We start from the raw sequence: 18,330 nt of genomic DNA, 5'->3' as shown, positions 1-18,330 counted from the left end.
TTTCTACTCTCACCTGCTGGGTTCTGCTATTCTCTCCTCACAGAAGTAGAGGAAAGCATGGGCTAGGACTATCTTTGTATTACAGAGGGGAAGAAGATTAAGTAAAAATGACCAAGATCACAAAAAGTCCCAACTCCACATTCCCTGCCTTAATTTTAAACACACTTCCTCCTTTTACTTTAAAAGTGGGTAGGTCATGAATCTAAGCAGAGTGAGCATCCTCTCTCTTGGAAAAGAATTGCCTGTCAGAGGGGGGGTTGATTTCCAGGTTTTGTATAATGAATGAACATTAAATGTTACTAAAAAGCAACTAGTACTCCTTCATTGTACAATATGTCCTCCACTTCAAAGGTCCATTATAACATTTCCAAAGGCAAAATTAATACTGGATTCATCAGACTTAATATTTTTATATACTAGTAAAATCCTCTGTAAATTTAAAAGCAGTTACTAGGAAGGAAACCATAATTTGCTCATTGTTAGCCAATTCTTTTATCTTTTATACTGATGAACTTTTAATACTTGACACCAATTGCATTTCCTTATTACTTGGCTAAATCAATGTTTTCAATCGGAGCTGGACACTATGCAGGACAGACTCGCTGTCACACTTACTTCACTGCAGGGTGCAGAATATTGTTTTACAAGCAGACCGGGGAGCTTGTTCAGACGTCACTGACTGGGCTGGACACAAGGGTGTGAATGATGACTGCTCAAAGCCATATTCTGGTTAGCCATTTAGACCTTATGTGTGATGTACAGTGGGATGTGACTGAGACCTTTAACACACACAAATCCAACCGCTCGTCGTTGAATCACTGAGGAGGAAGGTGCTGCAAGGAGCATAATTAAAAATTGGACATTTAACCACCCTTCTAATTCAACTAATGGCAGCATTTATGGGAATCTCTCAGTGTAAGTGAAGGTTAATACAAGAACATCCATTGTTTTATTGAACCCACTAAGGAAGGGTAAAAGAATTTATTTTCTCTGGGTTTTAATTGACATTTTCAAATAAAGATCTTATGGCGTTTTTGGTATCCCTTCATCTTGATGCTAGTTTGGGTGTTACTTTTACAGGCAACTGGATTCCTTTAAAGTTAAAGTGCTACATAAGAAGTTTAAGCAGAAGCTGTAAATCATTTCTCAGTTCAGGTGTCTAAAGACTCTTACCAGCCTCTCCAGCCAGGTGGCATGGGAAGTGGTGGTTTCCCCTAGAAGTGTGGTCAGCCCATCATTTTTCCTTTCAGCATGAAGAAGGGGGAAACCAAAGAAGGGAGGAGACCTTGTGATAGCATGTTCAGGAGAGGGGATGCTGAAGGAATGTCTGTGCTACAGGGGCTACCCTGGCAGAGCTACAGTGCTGTAGCCATACTGACATAACCTGTGGTGTAAAGGCACCCTAGGGTGACTGAAGGGGTTTTCTGTCAGTGTAGGAATGCCACCTCTCCAAGCAATGGCAGCCAAGTTGATGGAAGCATTCTTCTATTGATCTAGTTGCATCTACACTGGAAGTTAATATAGCATAGCTACATTGCTCAGTGTATCTTTCAAATCCCTGAGCAACATAACTATGTTGACCTGAATTTTAAATGTAGATCGGCCTGAGACATAGCAGGCCAATGTATTAGAGGATCCAGGCCTTCTTAATCCACCTCTAATGCAATCCTTGTCTCATGTTTCAGAGGAATTTGGAAACAGTCTAACAGTTTAACCTTCCCTTGTTTCTTCTTTTATTCCCTAATGCTAAATACAGATACAAGAAAGCCTTGGTGTTTGTATTCACCTGAAAAAATAAACTTCCCTTCTCTCTGAAACATGGAGAGAGAAACAGATTTTCAGTCTACACAAGGCAAGCTCAATAAGACCAAGGCACCACCTTGCTGACTTCCTCCTGCATTTCTTCTCCCATCAGATTTCCAGCATGTAGTGATGTTTTAGACTTACTGAATCTGCCCCATGCAAATTTAGGTAGACTACAAATGACCCAGGGATCCCTTATTGGACCTATTCCATAAAAAGCCATTTGCCTCCTGGATGACCTTGAGCAAGTAACTTCAGTTTGCTATGCCTCAGTTTCTCCATTTATAAAATCAGGACAATGATACTCTCTGCTTTGTAAAATGCTTTGAAATCTAGTGATGAAAAGAGCTTGGTATTATTTATTATTATACAATTCCTGGAAGACAAACTACTGTAAACTTATTGGGGAAAAGCGGTGCCAACAATTCGCATGATTTTACTGTGAGTTTTGTGATATTTGTTGTGGGTATGGTGTTTTCTGTTTTGGTTTTGGGTTTTTTTTAAGCACTGGTTTCTGGAGTTATGGGATTATATGAGAATCTCAGCTTTTCTTTCTTTTACTTAAAAAAAAAATATTCTAGCCTAATTGTAGTTCTGGTGGAATGCTTGAAAACTTGGCCTTGTGGACTTCAGGCGCAAGGAAAATTTAAAAAAACAACCCAAAATGTATTATTTTTTACATTTAATGAGTTTTAAGCCAATCTCATAATTTTGGGAGTCCTAACTCATGATTTTTTATGTTGGGGGTTGGTGATACTGAAAAAGAACTCTGAGAAGTGCTTACAGTTATTTGTATAACTTTTGCTTACAAATGTGTTCCATTTTATCTCCGTGTATTTTGTGTGTGTGTGTGTCTGTCTGTCTGTTATTGTCCTTACCTATTAGCAAAAGATGGTGATTGACTGCAGGGCTTGATCACATTACACCACAGTGGCATAGCAGGAATAGGCTGTCGGAGCAGATTGTGAAGGTTGTGGGATAGGAAATAGTTCCAAGTTGCATCTGATGAAGTGAGCTGTAGCTCACGAAAGCTTATGCTCTAATAAATTGGTTAGTCTCTAAGGTGCCACAAGTCCTCCTTTTCTTTTTGCGAATACAGACTAACACGGCTGTTACTCTGAAACAGTTCCAAGAGGGAATCCTGGGAGTTGTAGTCTTGGAAACTGGGATAAATTCTACATCGGGGAGAAGTAGGACTCCAATCCCAGAAGACTTTGAGCATTTCTGGGGAAGGCCACGACTTCCTGAAAGGCTGAGAAAAAGGAAAAACAGGTACACCAGCCGCTCCTTAGTGTTTGCAAATAACGAGTTGCGTGCGTAGTAAGCGGGTATGTGTGATTAGCAATGTTGTCGCTTTTCAGGCGTTTACCTATAATGCTTTTAAGCCTTTTCTATTCAGGATCGGGTGGATTTCAGTGTTTATAGCTAATGAAAAAACAGGATTGCATATCTGCAGGTGGTAGAGAAGCAGAATTGTAGTGATGATCCCTTTTTATTTATACCTTTATAGCATGAAATGAGAGCTTAGTTGCCTAGATTTCCTGACAGAACTGGGCTCTTTCCGTATTACTGGGTGTTCATGTTCAAACGTAATAAAAATGCGGTGGGGAGGGGGAAGGGGTTAATAATCAGACTGAAGTTGTTTTGATGATGATGATGTCCTGATTCACATTCTAACCCACGCAGTGCTGCCATTTGTAGGGGTTGGTCGTAGGCTGTTTAACAACAGTTCCTTCATCTTTTCATTAGTCACAAGAGGCACTTGCTTTTGCTGTTTGTGTACTCTGAAATATGCTCGACTTTAGCCTGGGCTCTCGGTACTGCCATATTGCAAGATTCTAGGTTTCCTACTCTTGTTGACTTTTAGTTTGTAGCATAAATTGTTTTGGTAAATGAGATTATATCTCAAAAAGAAAAGGAGGACTTGTGGCACCTTAGAGACTAACAAATTTATAAGCTTTCGTAAGCTACAGCTCACTTCATCGGATGCATTCAGTGAGCTGTTGCTCACGAAAGCTTATGCTCAAATAGCCACTGAATGCATCCAATGAAGTGAGCTGTAGCTCACGAAAGCTTATGCTCAAATAAATTTGTTAGTCTCTAAGGTGCCACAAATACTCCTTTTCTTTTTGCGAATACAGACTAACACAGCTGCTACTCTGAAACCTGAGATTATATCTGTGATTGTTAAATATCACCACTATAATATATTCTAGCATTCATGGAAAGGTCTCTGGGTTAGTGAATTAGTGTGCTTGCTGTATTTTTAACCATAGCTCAATGCAATTTTTGGATCAATTAGCATAATAATTACACTTGACACAATCTTTTGAAAATGTTGTTGTAGATTATTCCTGTAACCCACTAATTGGAGGCCTCTGTCTATAAATCTGTGATCTGCGTTATATTACTCTTCTTTAGATGTGATTTGTTTATAACCTTTTGCAAAAATTGGGGCTGTGTAGTTGTATCTTTTCCTCTTTTAGCAATTCTGTGGTTGCATAGGCAGAATTTATTCTACCCTCTAAAGAACGTGCAGACTTCCTGGGTGAATGAATGAATACGGAGCTAGGACTTGGGACTAGAGTGGGTTATAGATTCATTGAATAATGTATCTGATAAAAATGCTATGATACATTAAATACATTTTTTTATTTTTATTTTTAACATTCACCCACCTTGAGAGCTTACCAAATAATGTTCCGATTAATGCTTTCTTCAGTAAATATAAGCTCTGAATAATTTTATCCATTGTTTATTCAGTTCTACTGAGGATGTTCTGCTCCAAAATATCCTTAAAATATGAGCTAAGAGAAAATCTCTGTTCTATGTAGTGGTATTAAGGCTTATGACTTCTGTGTGTCAGACATAAAGGATGCCTTGGATCCCACAGTATAGCAGGTCTGCCATTCTGTCTGATAGGATGCAGTACTGTGCATACACACTAGCTAGTACATTTCATGTTCCTCTTCCTCACAATTTAAAACTAGTTCTTGAGCAGCTGGGGTGCACAGCTGTTCAAGTCCCACAGTTGTTCCTCATTGTTGAGCACAGGTGCTGCCTAGCTCACATATTGGCTAGTGAGGCTAGAACTCAAGATCTTAAACTCCTGGAAGAGAAGTCTCTACCATTTAGGGTAAAGCTGAATGTTCTGTAACTGTTAGTAGTATTGTACCCACTTGTGCCCACAGGCTAAGCCCATACTGGAGTAAGAGACTGTTGTGTGTTTGACGTAGTTCATCCACTGACAGCGAATCATGTACGCTTTCAAAGCACTATGTAAGTGTCACTATTATGAGCTTTTTATTGGTGCGGACTCCATTATAGCTACCTATACATGCCTTTGTCACCTCCAGATTGGATCACTGCTCTACTTAGAGTGATGCTTGAAGATTACTTAGAAACTCGAGCGAGTACAGATGCAACTACCCACCTGCTCAGAGATTTTTTTTCTTTCATTGGGTTTAATAGATGGTTTCTATAGGTTGCACTGGCTTCTGGTACTTTTCTCTGGAACATGGTGATTTTGATCTACGTGTCCCTTTATAGTTTGGGTCATACGTACCCTTAGTATTTGTTTCTCTCCTCGTGTGTGTGTGTTTGTTGGTTTGGAGGGGGGGGTTGTGTGCGTTTTTAATGTGGCACTTGAAATCAAATGGGAAACTGGAGCTGATAGTCTATGGATTTCTGAGTCTCTTGGAGCATGATGAAAGCAAGTTCATAGTAGAGGGCCTTAGCCTCTGAAATTCACTTTCTCTTTTAGTTCAACAATACTTAACTTTGGGGACCATAACAGAACACTGCTAGGTCTCTCGGCTTACCCAGACATTTTAATAGAGGGAATCTTTATTTTCCTGTATGTGAGTGAGGTCTGTTGGATTCTGCATGGGTGGCAAGGAAGGGGTTTCTTTGGTTTTGTTGAAGGAGATTGCCCAAGTTCTTACAGTAAGCTGTTGTGCATCTGCCTAGGGACTGCTTAATAGGCACAGTTTATATCTGCAAAAATAAATAAATAAACATCCCCTTTAGACTCAGCTACTAAGGTGACATAGTCACAAACACTTGCAGGTCTCAGAGTGGTGGCCGTGTTAGTCTGTGTCAATAGAAAGAACGAGGAGGACTTGTGGCACCGTAGAGACTAACAATTTTATTTAGTCCATGAGAGCTTATGCGCAAATAAATTTGTTAGTCTCTACGGTGCCACAAGTCCTCCTCGTTCTACTTGCAGGTCTGACATTCTATCCAGTAGAGCAGTGGTTCTAAGCACTGATCAGCAGAGCTCTTTTGAGAACCAAGAAATTGGGGGAGCAGGGCACTGAGGATGGGGGTAAGGAAAGTCCGTGAGAGGATCTTTCTCTTCCGTTGTAGTCTGTGGAATGAAAAAGTTGGAGAACCTCCAGAGTTGAGGACAGTAGTTACACTTACACGCTAGCCAATACATTCTACCTGCTCTCCTAAAAAATCAGTTCTCCTTCCTCTTCCTACTTCGTTTATGCCCTTTCACCCAGAGAAATTCCATTGGTTTGGAGGAGGGAGAAATCCCCACAAGTATGACAAAGTTGTGTGTCTTCTTTAAGATTTCTGTTGTCCTCAATGACTCTCACCCTGACTGGTTAAATTCAAATTGGTAACCAAAAGCTGAAATAACAACTTTAAATGGTATTTATCACTAGGAATGTAGACTCAGGGATCTGAATATCTCTGTGACAGCATCTGGGAACTTCCCCAGCAACAGAGTCCTCTTCTGCTGAGGCACCCTGATGTCAGGAAGGGGATTAAATAGCCTTGGCACAAAGAGATAGAGGGGCAGAGGCATAGGTGGTCCTGTAGGGAAAAACTCTAGGAGTGGAGAAAGCTTAGGCTGAATGTTATGTTCTGTTATTTTATTTAAGTTAACAATAAAGGCAAAAAAGTGGTTTTGCACTCTAAGCCGTGTGTTGGAGAATGGTTGGCTCTTCCCTGCTTGCAGCCATTTCAGAATTTCTGTATTAATGCTGCACCTGGAATTACATGAAAGAAAACATGCAATTGACATTTTCCTCATAATGTTCTCTTTCCTAGATTCAAGAGTACGTATTTTCTGCTCCCAAGAGTTGCCAGGGTTTCTCCTTATTTGAATACACCTTTTGGTGAGTATGTATTATCTGTCCTTATGCAAGCAGCTCACCTCTGAGCAATATTAGCAATTGAAGCCACATCCTGCCTAGCAATATTTGCTACCTAGGGCAAACTGCCACTGTCTGTGTGATTAGAGATAACTGCCTGACCCCACAAAGTGGAGGAGAGAAGTGAAGTCTTTAGTAACCAGCGAAAGAAAAGTGCTATTTCCTTATCTCAGAATGGTTTGACCTTACCTCCATGAAGAGGAAAAAGACTCAACCTCTACACCAGGGATCTCAAACTCAGTTTACCTTAGGGCCAGTGCCAGTCCGCAAATCCTCCCAGCGGGCCAATAATGTCACTCATGCCGCCCAGGACCCCCCTCCCCAAACTCCACCCCCTCAAACTCCTCCCCCCCACCTGCCTAAGGCTCTGGGAGGGAGTTTGGGTGGGGGAGGAGGTCTGGGGTAGGGGATTGGGGTTCAGGATACAGGCTCTGGGAGGGAGTTTGGATGCAGAAGGGGTGAGAGGTTGGGCTCTGGGAGGGAGTTTGGCTGGGGGTGGGGGAGGGGGTCTGCAGGCTCTGGGAGGGAGTTTGGATGCTGGGTGCAGGCTCTGGACTGGGGTGGGGTTTCAGGAGGGGTGCAGGCTCTGGGAGGGAGTTTGGGGGCGGGAGGGGGTGCAGGAGGGGTTGAGGGGTGCAGGCTCTGGGCTAGAGTTTGGGTGTAGGCTCTGGGCTGAAGCAAGGGGTCGGGGTGCAGGCTCTGGGAGGAAGTGCGGAGGGCTGGGGTGTAGGCTCTGGGAGGGAGTTTGGGGGCGGGAGCGGTTGTGGAGGGAGGGGGTGCAGGATATGGGAGGGAGTTTGGGGGTTGGGGGAGGTATGGGGTGGGGGTTCAGGCTCTGGGAATGGTTCGGGGGGTGCGGTGCTTACCTGGGTCTTCAAGGCGGGGCAGCCTGGGGTGCTTCCGCACGCTGCTGCCCCCAGGCACCACCCCCGCAGCTTCCCATTGGCTGCAGGGGTGCTCAGGGCGGAGGCAGGACACAGAGGCACAGTCCCGCCCCGGGGCCACAGGGTGGGACTGGCAGACACGGGAAGCGAGCAGGCAGAAGCCGCTCAGCTCCACTGTGCTGCCAGTGGTGGGAGGGGCCCCAGGCCATTGTAAATCGCCCGGGGGAAGCGCGGGGGGGAGCACTTGCGGGCGGAAGGCAGGGCCAAGGGGGAGACCCAGCCCCAGAATTGCTGGAGCCCCACGGGTCACTTTGGGGAGGTTCTCAGGCCGCAGATGGCCCACAGGCCAGGAGTTTGAGACCCCTGCTCTATACAATATATACACTGCTTTCCCTGCCATTATTTGTGTAATGATGTGCATATTGATGCTAGAGCCAGTCTGAGAACCCAGGTACCTCAATTTCTGCACCTGTTCTAAACACAAGACCATCTTTCTTCCCATTTCACTTCCCTATCACTGGAGAACCAGAAGATGCTGAGTAATGCAGTTCGGGAAAGTCTGGGTAGGTCACTCGGTGACAGTAAAGTCTCTAGAGTTGTCACTAGTCTTTGTCCTGCCTGAATATTTGATCACGTGAAGAATAAAATCATTTTTATTCTAGATTTTTTTTTTTCTGTGTTAAGGCTTTTGAATAAGTGGTGTAGCGTTCGTGACAAGTTGCAGATTGACAATCCTGGAGACCTCTTCCCTAACTGCAGAGCTGTAGCACGTGACGGATGCTAGTCATGTTGCTCATTGCATTGCTGACAGATGCTCAGATACTGTTTTGAGGAATGCAGGATAAAACTCTGAAGAACAGAATGGCAAGTTTCAGCTTCTGCACACAGTACAGGAGGGACCACTCATAGAGATGGAGAGGATGGTTGACGCTCAGTGCCCATTTAATAAGGAGAACTTGTATGGCTCCATGGAGCCCAAAGCTCATGTTTAGCAGTGCATAGCAACACTACCACTTAGAACAGGAAGGTGGGAGGGAAGGTACGGGATTCAGCTGAAATCACAAGAAGCTAAAGTGTAGTTACCTCAATTGAAAAATTGGTCAGCATATTTTAGCTAACAACCTTGCACATGTGAATGGTGGTGGGGGAGCCTAAATTACAACAAATGGTCAGGTCCTCAGTTTTACATCTCATCCGAAAGACAGGTCAGTCTTTGTCTTTTCTGCTGCAATGGACAATGAGGATACTGCTCAACGCTCTCTGTTCTCTGGGATTTGGAGAGCCTCAGACTCCATTATGTGTCAAACTAAGCAGTGCTAGGACCTGGCCTAGGTGAAGCTGCTCCCTGTGTTAATCTCTAAGGGCCTGTCCCAGCTCCCATTGAAGTGAGTCGAAGTTTTCCATGGATTTCAGTGGGAGCTGGATCAACTCCTTTGTAGAGAAGGTTTTACAATGAGGATTAGGCAGGGAGGCCTGAAGGACACATGAGTGGATAGTCGTGGGGTAATTGGGAGAGAGTTTACAAGTACTTCTCTCCCTACACCACTCCCATGATGACATGGGCAGCCAGTTAGTTACCTCTGATGCCATACTATCCCACGTTTCCGAACCTATTCCCTATCTAGCCCCTCCTTCAGCTGCCAAACTCCTCCTGTTCCCTTTTTCCACCACCTGCAATAACAATAGGAAAGGTATTTTGTAACTACATCAGAATTTGTCACCCTTGGCATCTATCTAGTCTAGCTTATGGCTTTTCCTAGAGTCCATCCCCATAGCATATAGCATCCATCACCATAGTATCTGAATGCTGGTTTACAGGCAAAACAGGTCCTTACAGAACCTTTCCTGTTTGTGTGTTGTGTCATCATGGCCACAACAGATTTGGAAATAACTACTGTGCCACTGTTTCCTTTAACATCATCATTAGCATACGGCTAAAAACATGAATGTATAAGAGGTTGTTTACTACAGATGTGTTCTCTGTGGTGTCCACAAGTAGCTGCAATTTGTACTAAAGTGGCATGTGAAGCATGTATCCTTCAAAGAGGTTGTGAGCTAGTTCTCAAAACATTTCTCAGGAACCTTGATATAATTTGTATATTCCTAATTCTTGCACACCAGGAAGATGATGTTAAAACACAATTTCATAATTAAGTGCTTCATGTTATAGCACTGGTATCCTGTTTATCATCTGCATTTCCACTAATCCCAAGCGTTGACAGCATAGCAAATCCTCTCTCTTCATTTAAACATAGTGGATTGGCTGAAGAGATGGTTTATGAATCCGGAGAGGAGAGAAGGAGTACTGTATTGTACTGGACGGTATGGCTATACCATTCCCTCACAATGCCAGCTCTTTTGCGATTAGAAAAATGTACCCAGCTATCCAAATAAACCCGACAAAGTTTGTTACTCCTTCATGAGCTCACAATAGGACCAGATATATCCTCTCTCCCTTTGTCCCTTGTCTCTGAGTTCCTCTGGATTTGGATATGCACTTATCAAATGCATATTTACAAACAAATAAATATTTATGAACAAATATTTAAAGTTCACACAGGAAGCATGTAAACACCATGCAGAACTACGATATAAAATGAGTCTAAAAGAAAACCAGCCCAAATACACAACCATACAATATTAAAGCAAGTCTGGAGCAAGACAAATCCAATAACCACCAGGGAAACCATACCACAAAATATGTCAGTTCTCTCTACTGAACTCCCACCTCGCAGGGTCCAAGAGCCCAGGCACCAGACTGAGCCCAGAAGTCTACACAACAGTGAAACAGCCCAAGCCTGAATCAGGCCAGCCGCGAGTGTCTAAGCTGATCTAAGGCCCCACTGGTGTAGGAAGTAGGTACGGTTGGGTAGAAAGGGATAGCTGGTGTGCAAAAGAAGAAAAAAGAGGAGGCACTCAAAAAACAGTAATAGGCCAGCCAATATAAATAGACCTTGTAGTACAGCCTAAAGGCAGCCAAAAACAGACTGGAGACTGATGTCCTCTGTCCACGTATCAGGTACAGCAGACAGAGTTACCCATGCTGTCCCAGCCCTCACTAGAACTGCACACATAATTACATAGAACTGGCATAATTACATCTACCAGTATTCTATGGAAAAACTAGATACCTGAGGATCCAAGGGTCTCTGAGGATGCTGAGAGGTGACCTGACCTCTCTGTCCTCATATGTTTTCTTTCCCTGCTTCCTAAGACCCTTAACTGCTTTTACAGTTTCTATTATCGCAAAGGGATCTGTGGACAAAGTGGGTTAGCAGTTGACCTCTGAAAGTGATAAATCTTGAACTTGTTCTGATCTCTTCTGGCAGGGAGATCCGTAGCCAGTGGTCCCACTGCTGAGAATGCCCTTCCACCAGGGGACTTGTGTCTTATCACAGCTGCCTGACAGATATGCCATTCTCGAGCTTGTGTCTGTTTTTGCTTTAGTGTTTAAGCCGCAAGACACAACATTTGATCTCCTATTAAAGCTAAAATTACCTCCCAAATTTAGAGGTGTAAATTTATCTATTATTTCTTGGCGTCTTATATGCATTGATGTGGCTCTAAACATTTAGATTGAGGCATATGTTAGGTAAACTGTGGTACAGAAAAAGGGGCACCTTTGGGCTGTTTTACTCATGGGATAGTCCTGTTAACTCCCATCAGAGTGCTCCTCTGAGTAAGACGAGGAGGGTGTGGCCTACCCTCAGCTAGGTGTGCAGTATATAAATGTTGCCTTTATGGTAAGTGAGGGTATGTTTACACAGCAACTAGACACCCGCGACTGGCCTTTGCCAGCTGACTCGGGCTCACGGGGCTTGGGCTGCGGGACTGTTTCGGTGCTGTGTAAACTTCTGGGCTCAGTCCCGGGCTCTAGGACCCTGTGTGCTGAGAGTTCAGTACAGAGAGAATTGACATTTATAACTTTTTAACAAGCAACTCTAATTGCTTTTTTTATACTTTACTATAAAACAAAAATACCACAGACAAAAGACTCACTTTTTTTTGCATCTGGTTAATGTGTTTGTATCTGCCTCAAATATTTGGTAGGAAGGTAACAAGTAATTGTATCGTGTGTGTGTGGTGTTCAAAACCTCACTTTTTAAAAAAGTAAGTTTAGATTATAATTGAGGGGTTAGTTAACATTTTATAGAATTTTAACACTTGGAGTAGTGAAGAGCAGTTTATTATTATTTCACATATCCTCTTGCTATGTAAGGTATTTATAGTTATGTAGCACTGTATAAGTGTGCATAGTGCAACATTTTCAAAAGTGTGTAAGTGACTTAGGAGTCTAAGTCCTATTGATTTTCAGTGAGGCAGGCCTACATTTTCAAGTGTCTACTGTTTTTTGGGTGCCAAACTTGAAACACCTTAAAAGGTAGGTGCTTAGCACTTTCTGGATATCAGGTATCCTTAAGGTGTCTCAGATTAAGCACCCAAAAACTGAGGACCCCAAATTGCCTGGTCGCTTTTTGCAAATGTGATTCTAAAGCACTGCTGAAAATGTTACCCTACACCCCGTCCCTAGGAGTTTACACACTAAAATCAGATGACAAACCCTGATAGGGAGAGGGATAATGATGATATTCAGAAGGAAAGGGTTATCACCATTTGGCAACACAGCTCTCCACCAGACCTGGCACATAGAAGCAGAAGAGTTGTCTGATTTACAGAGTTCTTGTTTGTTTGTTTGTTTATTCAGAGGGTTAGCACTCAGATGCAGAGGAAGTGAGTTTTAAGAAAGGAATGTTAATTGTTCGTCCTTAAAGCTTGACAGTTACTGACAGTAACTTATCAAAGGCTGAATCTCCATTTTCTTGCTCTTTGTGTCAATGCTTAGGCCTGTGCAAAGTGTGTGTAAAAAGCTACTGATCCAAATGGCAGTGTTTTACACCTGCTTTGCACTCATTTTACACTAGTGTAAACAATTCCACATGGTCCGTGGCTGTGGAGAAGCGGGTCCTGAGATTTGCTTTTCTGCTATGTTAAAATGTTCCTTTTAAGACTCTTCCCTTCTGAACCCGTCTCTTTTCATCACAGGGAGTGTTTTCTGTGGGCCAACATGGGCTGCCGGGATGTTCATGCAGCGACAGTACTGGCCTTCCTCAGTGGAACAGCCTCGGTAGCCGGACTTTTTGCTGCAGTTTTACTTCCTAACTGGAGACTGATGAGACTGCACACATTCAACAAAAATGAAAAGAATCTGACAGTTTATACTGGACTCTGGATTAAGTGTGCGCGCTTTGATGGAAGCAGAGATTGTGTGATATATGACACAGAGTGGTACACAGCAGTCGATCAGCTGGATTTACGGGTTCTCCAATTTGCGATCCCCTGTAGTATGCTAACTGCTGTCTCCGCTCTGCTGCTCTGTTTGATCGGCATGTGTAACACGGCCTTTGTGTCAAATGTACCAAACATCAAACTTGCTAAATGTCTTGTAAATAGTCCAGGCTGCCACCTTGTGGCTGGTCTGTTGTTTCTACTTGCATGTGCCATTTGTCTCACACCATCAATCTGGGTAATTTTTTATAACAACTACCTGAACAAAAAATATGAGCCAGTTTTTACCTTTGATATTTCAGTGTATATTACCATTGCCAGTGCAGGAGGCCTGTTTTTCACTTCAGTTCTGTTATTTATCTGGTATTGTGCATGCAAAACCTTACCGTCCCCATTCTGGCAGCCTCTCTATTCCCATGCCTCCAGCATGCACAGCTATGCCTCCCAGCCCTATTCTGCACGATCTCGGCTCTCTGCCATAGAAATTGACATTCCTGTTGTAACACACGCTTCTTAAAGAAAACAAAATGTGTTTCAAAACCCAAACGTTTATTCTGGCTCAAACCTTAGAAATTGAAGGCCTGATTCTCTGCTGCTTTGGCCCATGTTTAATTATTAACACCTGAGCAAAGTGGGTGTAATATAGTCCCAAATCAGATTGTATAAGGTTGAAGACCATAGAGAATTGGGTCCACAATATTTTTAAGTCTTACTTTTTAATGTATTTCTGACCAATCTCTTCTTTGAATTTACTCCTGGAAAATATTGACTGCTGCTAATGCTGTAATGACATGCTATTGATCAAAAATAATTTTTATAGAGACCTTCTTGCACATCCACTCCTCCTCCTGCTTATTCAGACCAAAGGTGTTTTGACCGTCTTTACTGATTTGATGAGCTATTCCTATGTCCTGATCCTGCAATAAGAACCATATAGGTAGACCCATTCCACCGTGCATTGCCCTACTAAAGACAATGGGGCTTTTTGTGGAGTGCAGTTCCCATTACAGGATGGCACACTCTGAAGAATATGATGCGCTAGTTAGAGCAGGAAGATGAGTAGAAAATAGACTACAAAACTTTGCATGTATTTTGGGATGTGATCTCTGAAAACAGTATTTGACAAACTAATTAAGTCTTGTTACAACGTTCTTTGTTTTCCACTGTGCATAAATAAAACCCATCTGCTTATGAACTTCAAATGCAGCATTAGTGTCAAATTACCCTTTAATCTCAAAGTAAAAATCAGAGATTTAATAAAAAAAAGTTCAACTAATAGTTCTCAGTCCTATTGCAATGGCCTGGGCTAAATCTCAGAGGTTGGGATTTTTCCCCTGATCATCTTCAGTGCATTTTCATTCCATTCAGTGGATTTTGGTAAATTATGAATCTCATCAGATTTTTCCATTTTACGATTTATTTAAAAATACCACTTGTAATTCAAACATTGTGGTTTAAAACTTGAATATTGTATTTTAAGGGGCGTTGTCATCAAGTAGAACAAGCCTAAAGTGAAAACTGCTTTAGCATCATTCTGTTCTGGAGCGGAATGTCCTCCAGATTTCAAATGTATTGAATAAACCTTGAACAATTTTACAGAATATAAAAACACTGTTTGCTGTATTATAAACAGGCTGTCAACATGCCTCTTTGGGAAGCAGATTGTAACCACATGGGGAAAGAGTCCTCATTCTGGATGTCTTATGTATATATTAATGAAAACAAACGTGTGTATTTTCAAAGACGATGTTAATGGGAATTTTTTTTTAAGCAGTGGTTGTTGGGCTTTTCAGGCTGTATCTTATTTATTTACAGATAAGGATTTCACCTTTCCAGCCCTTGACTTCAAGATCTCTCCCCTATTTAATTGTTTTTTAGACCCAAGTTGGTTTCTAGCTCCCTTTGAAGAGAAGTTTCCATCCCCCTAAAATGAAGTCCCTAGTCATCCGAAAGCTTCATAAGTAGATATGTAAGCTAAGATTTTTCAAAGATTAAGTGATTATAAGCCCGTAATTTGAGACACATTAAAGGACCCTGATATTTCATAAAGTGCTAGTGCACACCCTCTGAAAAATCAAAGTTTCTCAGGTTGCGCACTGAAAATTACTAGTCACACCTGAAAATCCTGGCCTGACGCTGAAGTGTAATATTCTCAGTACAGACACATTTCTGACTCACTGTGTTTCTGATCGCTTCAAATCCTTTCGTGTTTGAAATGTGGTTCCAGTCTGAAAAGTGACTCTGTTAGCGGCACTGTGGAGTTTATTGTGTATTTGTGACTCATTAACTCCATAACAAATTTGCTCCATTCGCAGTTTAAAAATGAAAAAAATATTGTTTCTGATTCCTTGCCCTGTAAACACAAGCTGGGATCTGTGAGAGTCAAGCTGGGATCTTTCCTTCTCCATGTATTAGCACTAGTAATATTCCACAGGGCAAATGGTGCCCTCCCAGGATTTTTATTTCCGTTGTTAGTGTGTTTAGACCCCAGACTAAGTTTGCAGAGCAGGGAGTTAGAAAATATGTGGTCTTACATTCAACCAGAGCACATTTTATATGGCATCATAAAACACATGAACTCTATGGGGCCATTCCTACACAGTTATTTTTAGAGTGGATCTATGCTTTATGGTCATTTTCATTGTCCTGGTACAGATAATTGTAATATTTGTTTCTGCTATGCATGCTGTTACCTGCTTAGTCTGGGTCACTAAAGCAAAGGAAACACTGGGTGGAGGTCCATCCCCAGGCCTTATTCTGAATGATCTGAGTTTGCCAGTAAACCTTCCTCAGCCATGGCCAGTGTCTCTTCTGCTCCTAGATCCTGAACCTGCAAGGTGCCGAACCCTCTGGAGTGATGCTCAGTGCCTGCAACTCCCATTGACTTGACAAGGAAATGAGGGTGCCCAGCTTCTCCACATGCTCAGCACCTTATAAGACTCTGGGCTCTTCTTCTGTAAAGAGGATTTTCAGTTGAAAGCAAATGCATCTGGTGTTGTTCCATATAGGTATATTTTTAAATTGGTGGATTTTCTGGTATTTTGGCAGCTGTTTTGCTTTTTGACTTTGATTTTTCTGCTCTAAAGGCCTTAGCATAAATTGCTGTTAAGCTGATAAAGCCTTGCTCTGGAAATTGTACCTCTCTAAAACTTTGAGATGGGCCTTAGCTCTGATGCTTGTGAATCCCAAAGTTTCTGGGTTTCAATTCAGGCCATCTCTGTTAAAGATATTCTATTTCATCATGTATAGTTCATAAACACACTGCACGATTATATCTACTAAGGAGTGTTAATGTGAGTTGCAAAATATGTCCCAAGTGAAAATGATTTTGAGTGCTGTGCTGTATCTCTCTTTGTTTATGAAAATCTTGTATTTTTCCAAGTAGAATTCCAGTCTGACTTTCAGTAATGTTTAATTATGGTGCGGGTTCTTTTTATGTAAAACAGAAAATATGTATTTTTAATAAAATGTGTTTTACATATAGATGTGGTTTCTTTTTAGATTTTTTTTTTATACAGAAAAAAAATTAAAATTGCACCATGCATGTTAAAATACAAAACGTATTTACGTGATCTTCCACTGGTCATTGACTTTGCCAGAAAATCTTTGAACTTCTTTAATCAACTCCAAATGCATTACATCTAATGCATTCCTCAGATCCACTAATTTTGTAATTCTGTCCAAAAAAAAATCCTGCCTTTTATAAATTCCTTCTGACTATTGTTGGCTCTGTCACCAACCAAAAGCTTGATATTTATTAATATTTCCCTATGATTTTAAACAGAAAATTAAACTAAAAGAAATAATAGGCAGGCGACAACTGACTTGGGATACCAGGAATATTTCCTCATTGGAATGGCCTCAGTAGCAGGAATTTTTGCCACAGCTTTACTGGAGATAAATGTGACTGTACACAATCATGGTGCTTTCTGGGGTTGCTTGTTCTGATTGATTCAGATGTGTAATACACAGACATCAGTTAAAGAAAAAGGCCCAGTCATCAGATTAATTCCCCACCTTTCTGTCCTGCCTAGAGCTTGTGGGGGGCTGTCACCAGATCTACCTGACCTCTTCCTATGTCTTTCTGGTAGCTCCCTATCTTCTAGCAGCTATCTCTGATTTTTCTCAGCTTCCAGTGTGAACAGGGCCGATTGTTGAGCCTGTGGCATCTCGCTTGTGGCCCAGGGCCCATTGTGGTGACTGGGAAACTGGAATTAATGGATGGTGCTGCAAATTGAGCAGGACATAGCAAGCTTGGGCACTCAGAGCTTCTGGGATTGCTATTATTCCTAGCCTGCCAGTTAGGTTGCTAGCTGCAGCTGAGCAGCTAGCTGGGCTGATAGCTACTCTTGCATGAGTTACTGTTGGGCCATCAATTTTGTAATTCCTTCTGGCACATTAGTCCCAGTTACCTGATAGCCAACATGGCCCCTGAAATATAACAAGACACCATAGTATCTTACTGGGCTAAGGAAATGTGGGACACAGGAGAATCAATAATCCTGATGGCTGAAGCATAATCTGCCTGTCCCGTCCTACAAGACAAGGCTAAGGACAATGATTGTTTTGAGGACTCAGTGCTGCATCATCTGATGGCTCCCCTAAGAGCTGCTAGTCTGAGCATTTATCAAAGTAATATCAGGGACTAGACCTCATGGTTTTCACACAAATGAAATCAAAATCCTATTTTTAGTGCCAGGTGTAGCTGGGCCTCAGTTCCTATCACTAACCGCCAGGGCCTTTTTGCCTTTATCAAAAGGAAAACAACTCCGAGAGGTTTAATTTATTAGGCTGTAGATAACATCAGAACAAAGATAATCTGATGCAAAATGCCTCTGAGCTAGCTGGACAAACAGACCAAACCATCTATAACCTACTAAGTAAAACCTGCAGCCCCAGGATTAGTTCACAGGTCACACATGTAGATTCCCTGAGCTTCCTTTTGAGAGCTTGTTTCCATAGGGACTGCCTTCTCATTCTAAGGGCCTGTGTTAGCAATACTGCAGCATACCTGCCTTTGTTATAGAGTGACTCACATTCCCAACAGAATTCTAATCTTCTCTCACAAATTTTCTATGCTATGCAAGGAAGTCTCCTGGGTCTTACCTTCCGCACATCTCTCCAATGCCTGGATTTGTTACCAGATAGTAACAATATCTCAGCTGATGCTTTCTCATTTTATTAGGGAAACT

The 18,330-nt window shown here is 42.1% G+C and overlaps 1 protein-coding gene across 1 annotated transcript; it reads left to right on the top strand.

The window, feature by feature from the left end:
- Positions 1-2,228: 2,228 nt before the first annotated feature.
- On the top strand, positions 2,229-16,580 carry CLDN12 (claudin 12). The gene is made up of 4 exons (XM_073334018.1): positions 2,229-2,244; positions 2,903-3,131; positions 6,865-6,932; positions 12,896-16,580. The coding sequence occupies exon 4, from the start codon at positions 12,918-12,920 to the stop codon at positions 13,653-13,655; it is 738 nt and encodes a 245-aa protein (XP_073190119.1). The 5' UTR covers positions 2,229-2,244; positions 2,903-3,131; positions 6,865-6,932; positions 12,896-12,917; the 3' UTR covers positions 13,656-16,580.
- The last annotated feature ends 1,750 nt before the right edge of the window (positions 16,581-18,330 follow it).

Source organism: Lepidochelys kempii, chromosome 2, assembly GCF_965140265.1.
Source record: "Lepidochelys kempii isolate rLepKem1 chromosome 2, rLepKem1.hap2, whole genome shotgun sequence".
NCBI classification, from domain to species: domain Eukaryota; kingdom Metazoa; phylum Chordata; order Testudines; family Cheloniidae; genus Lepidochelys; species Lepidochelys kempii.
The sequence above is the reverse complement of the archived record's forward strand: the minus strand, read 5'-3'. Positions and strand labels throughout refer to the sequence as shown.

Coding starts and splice junctions, on each gene's coding strand:
- CLDN12 (XM_073334018.1), top strand. CDS start 12,918: ATGGGCTGCCGGGATGTTCATGCAGCGACAGTACTGGCCTTCCTCAGT.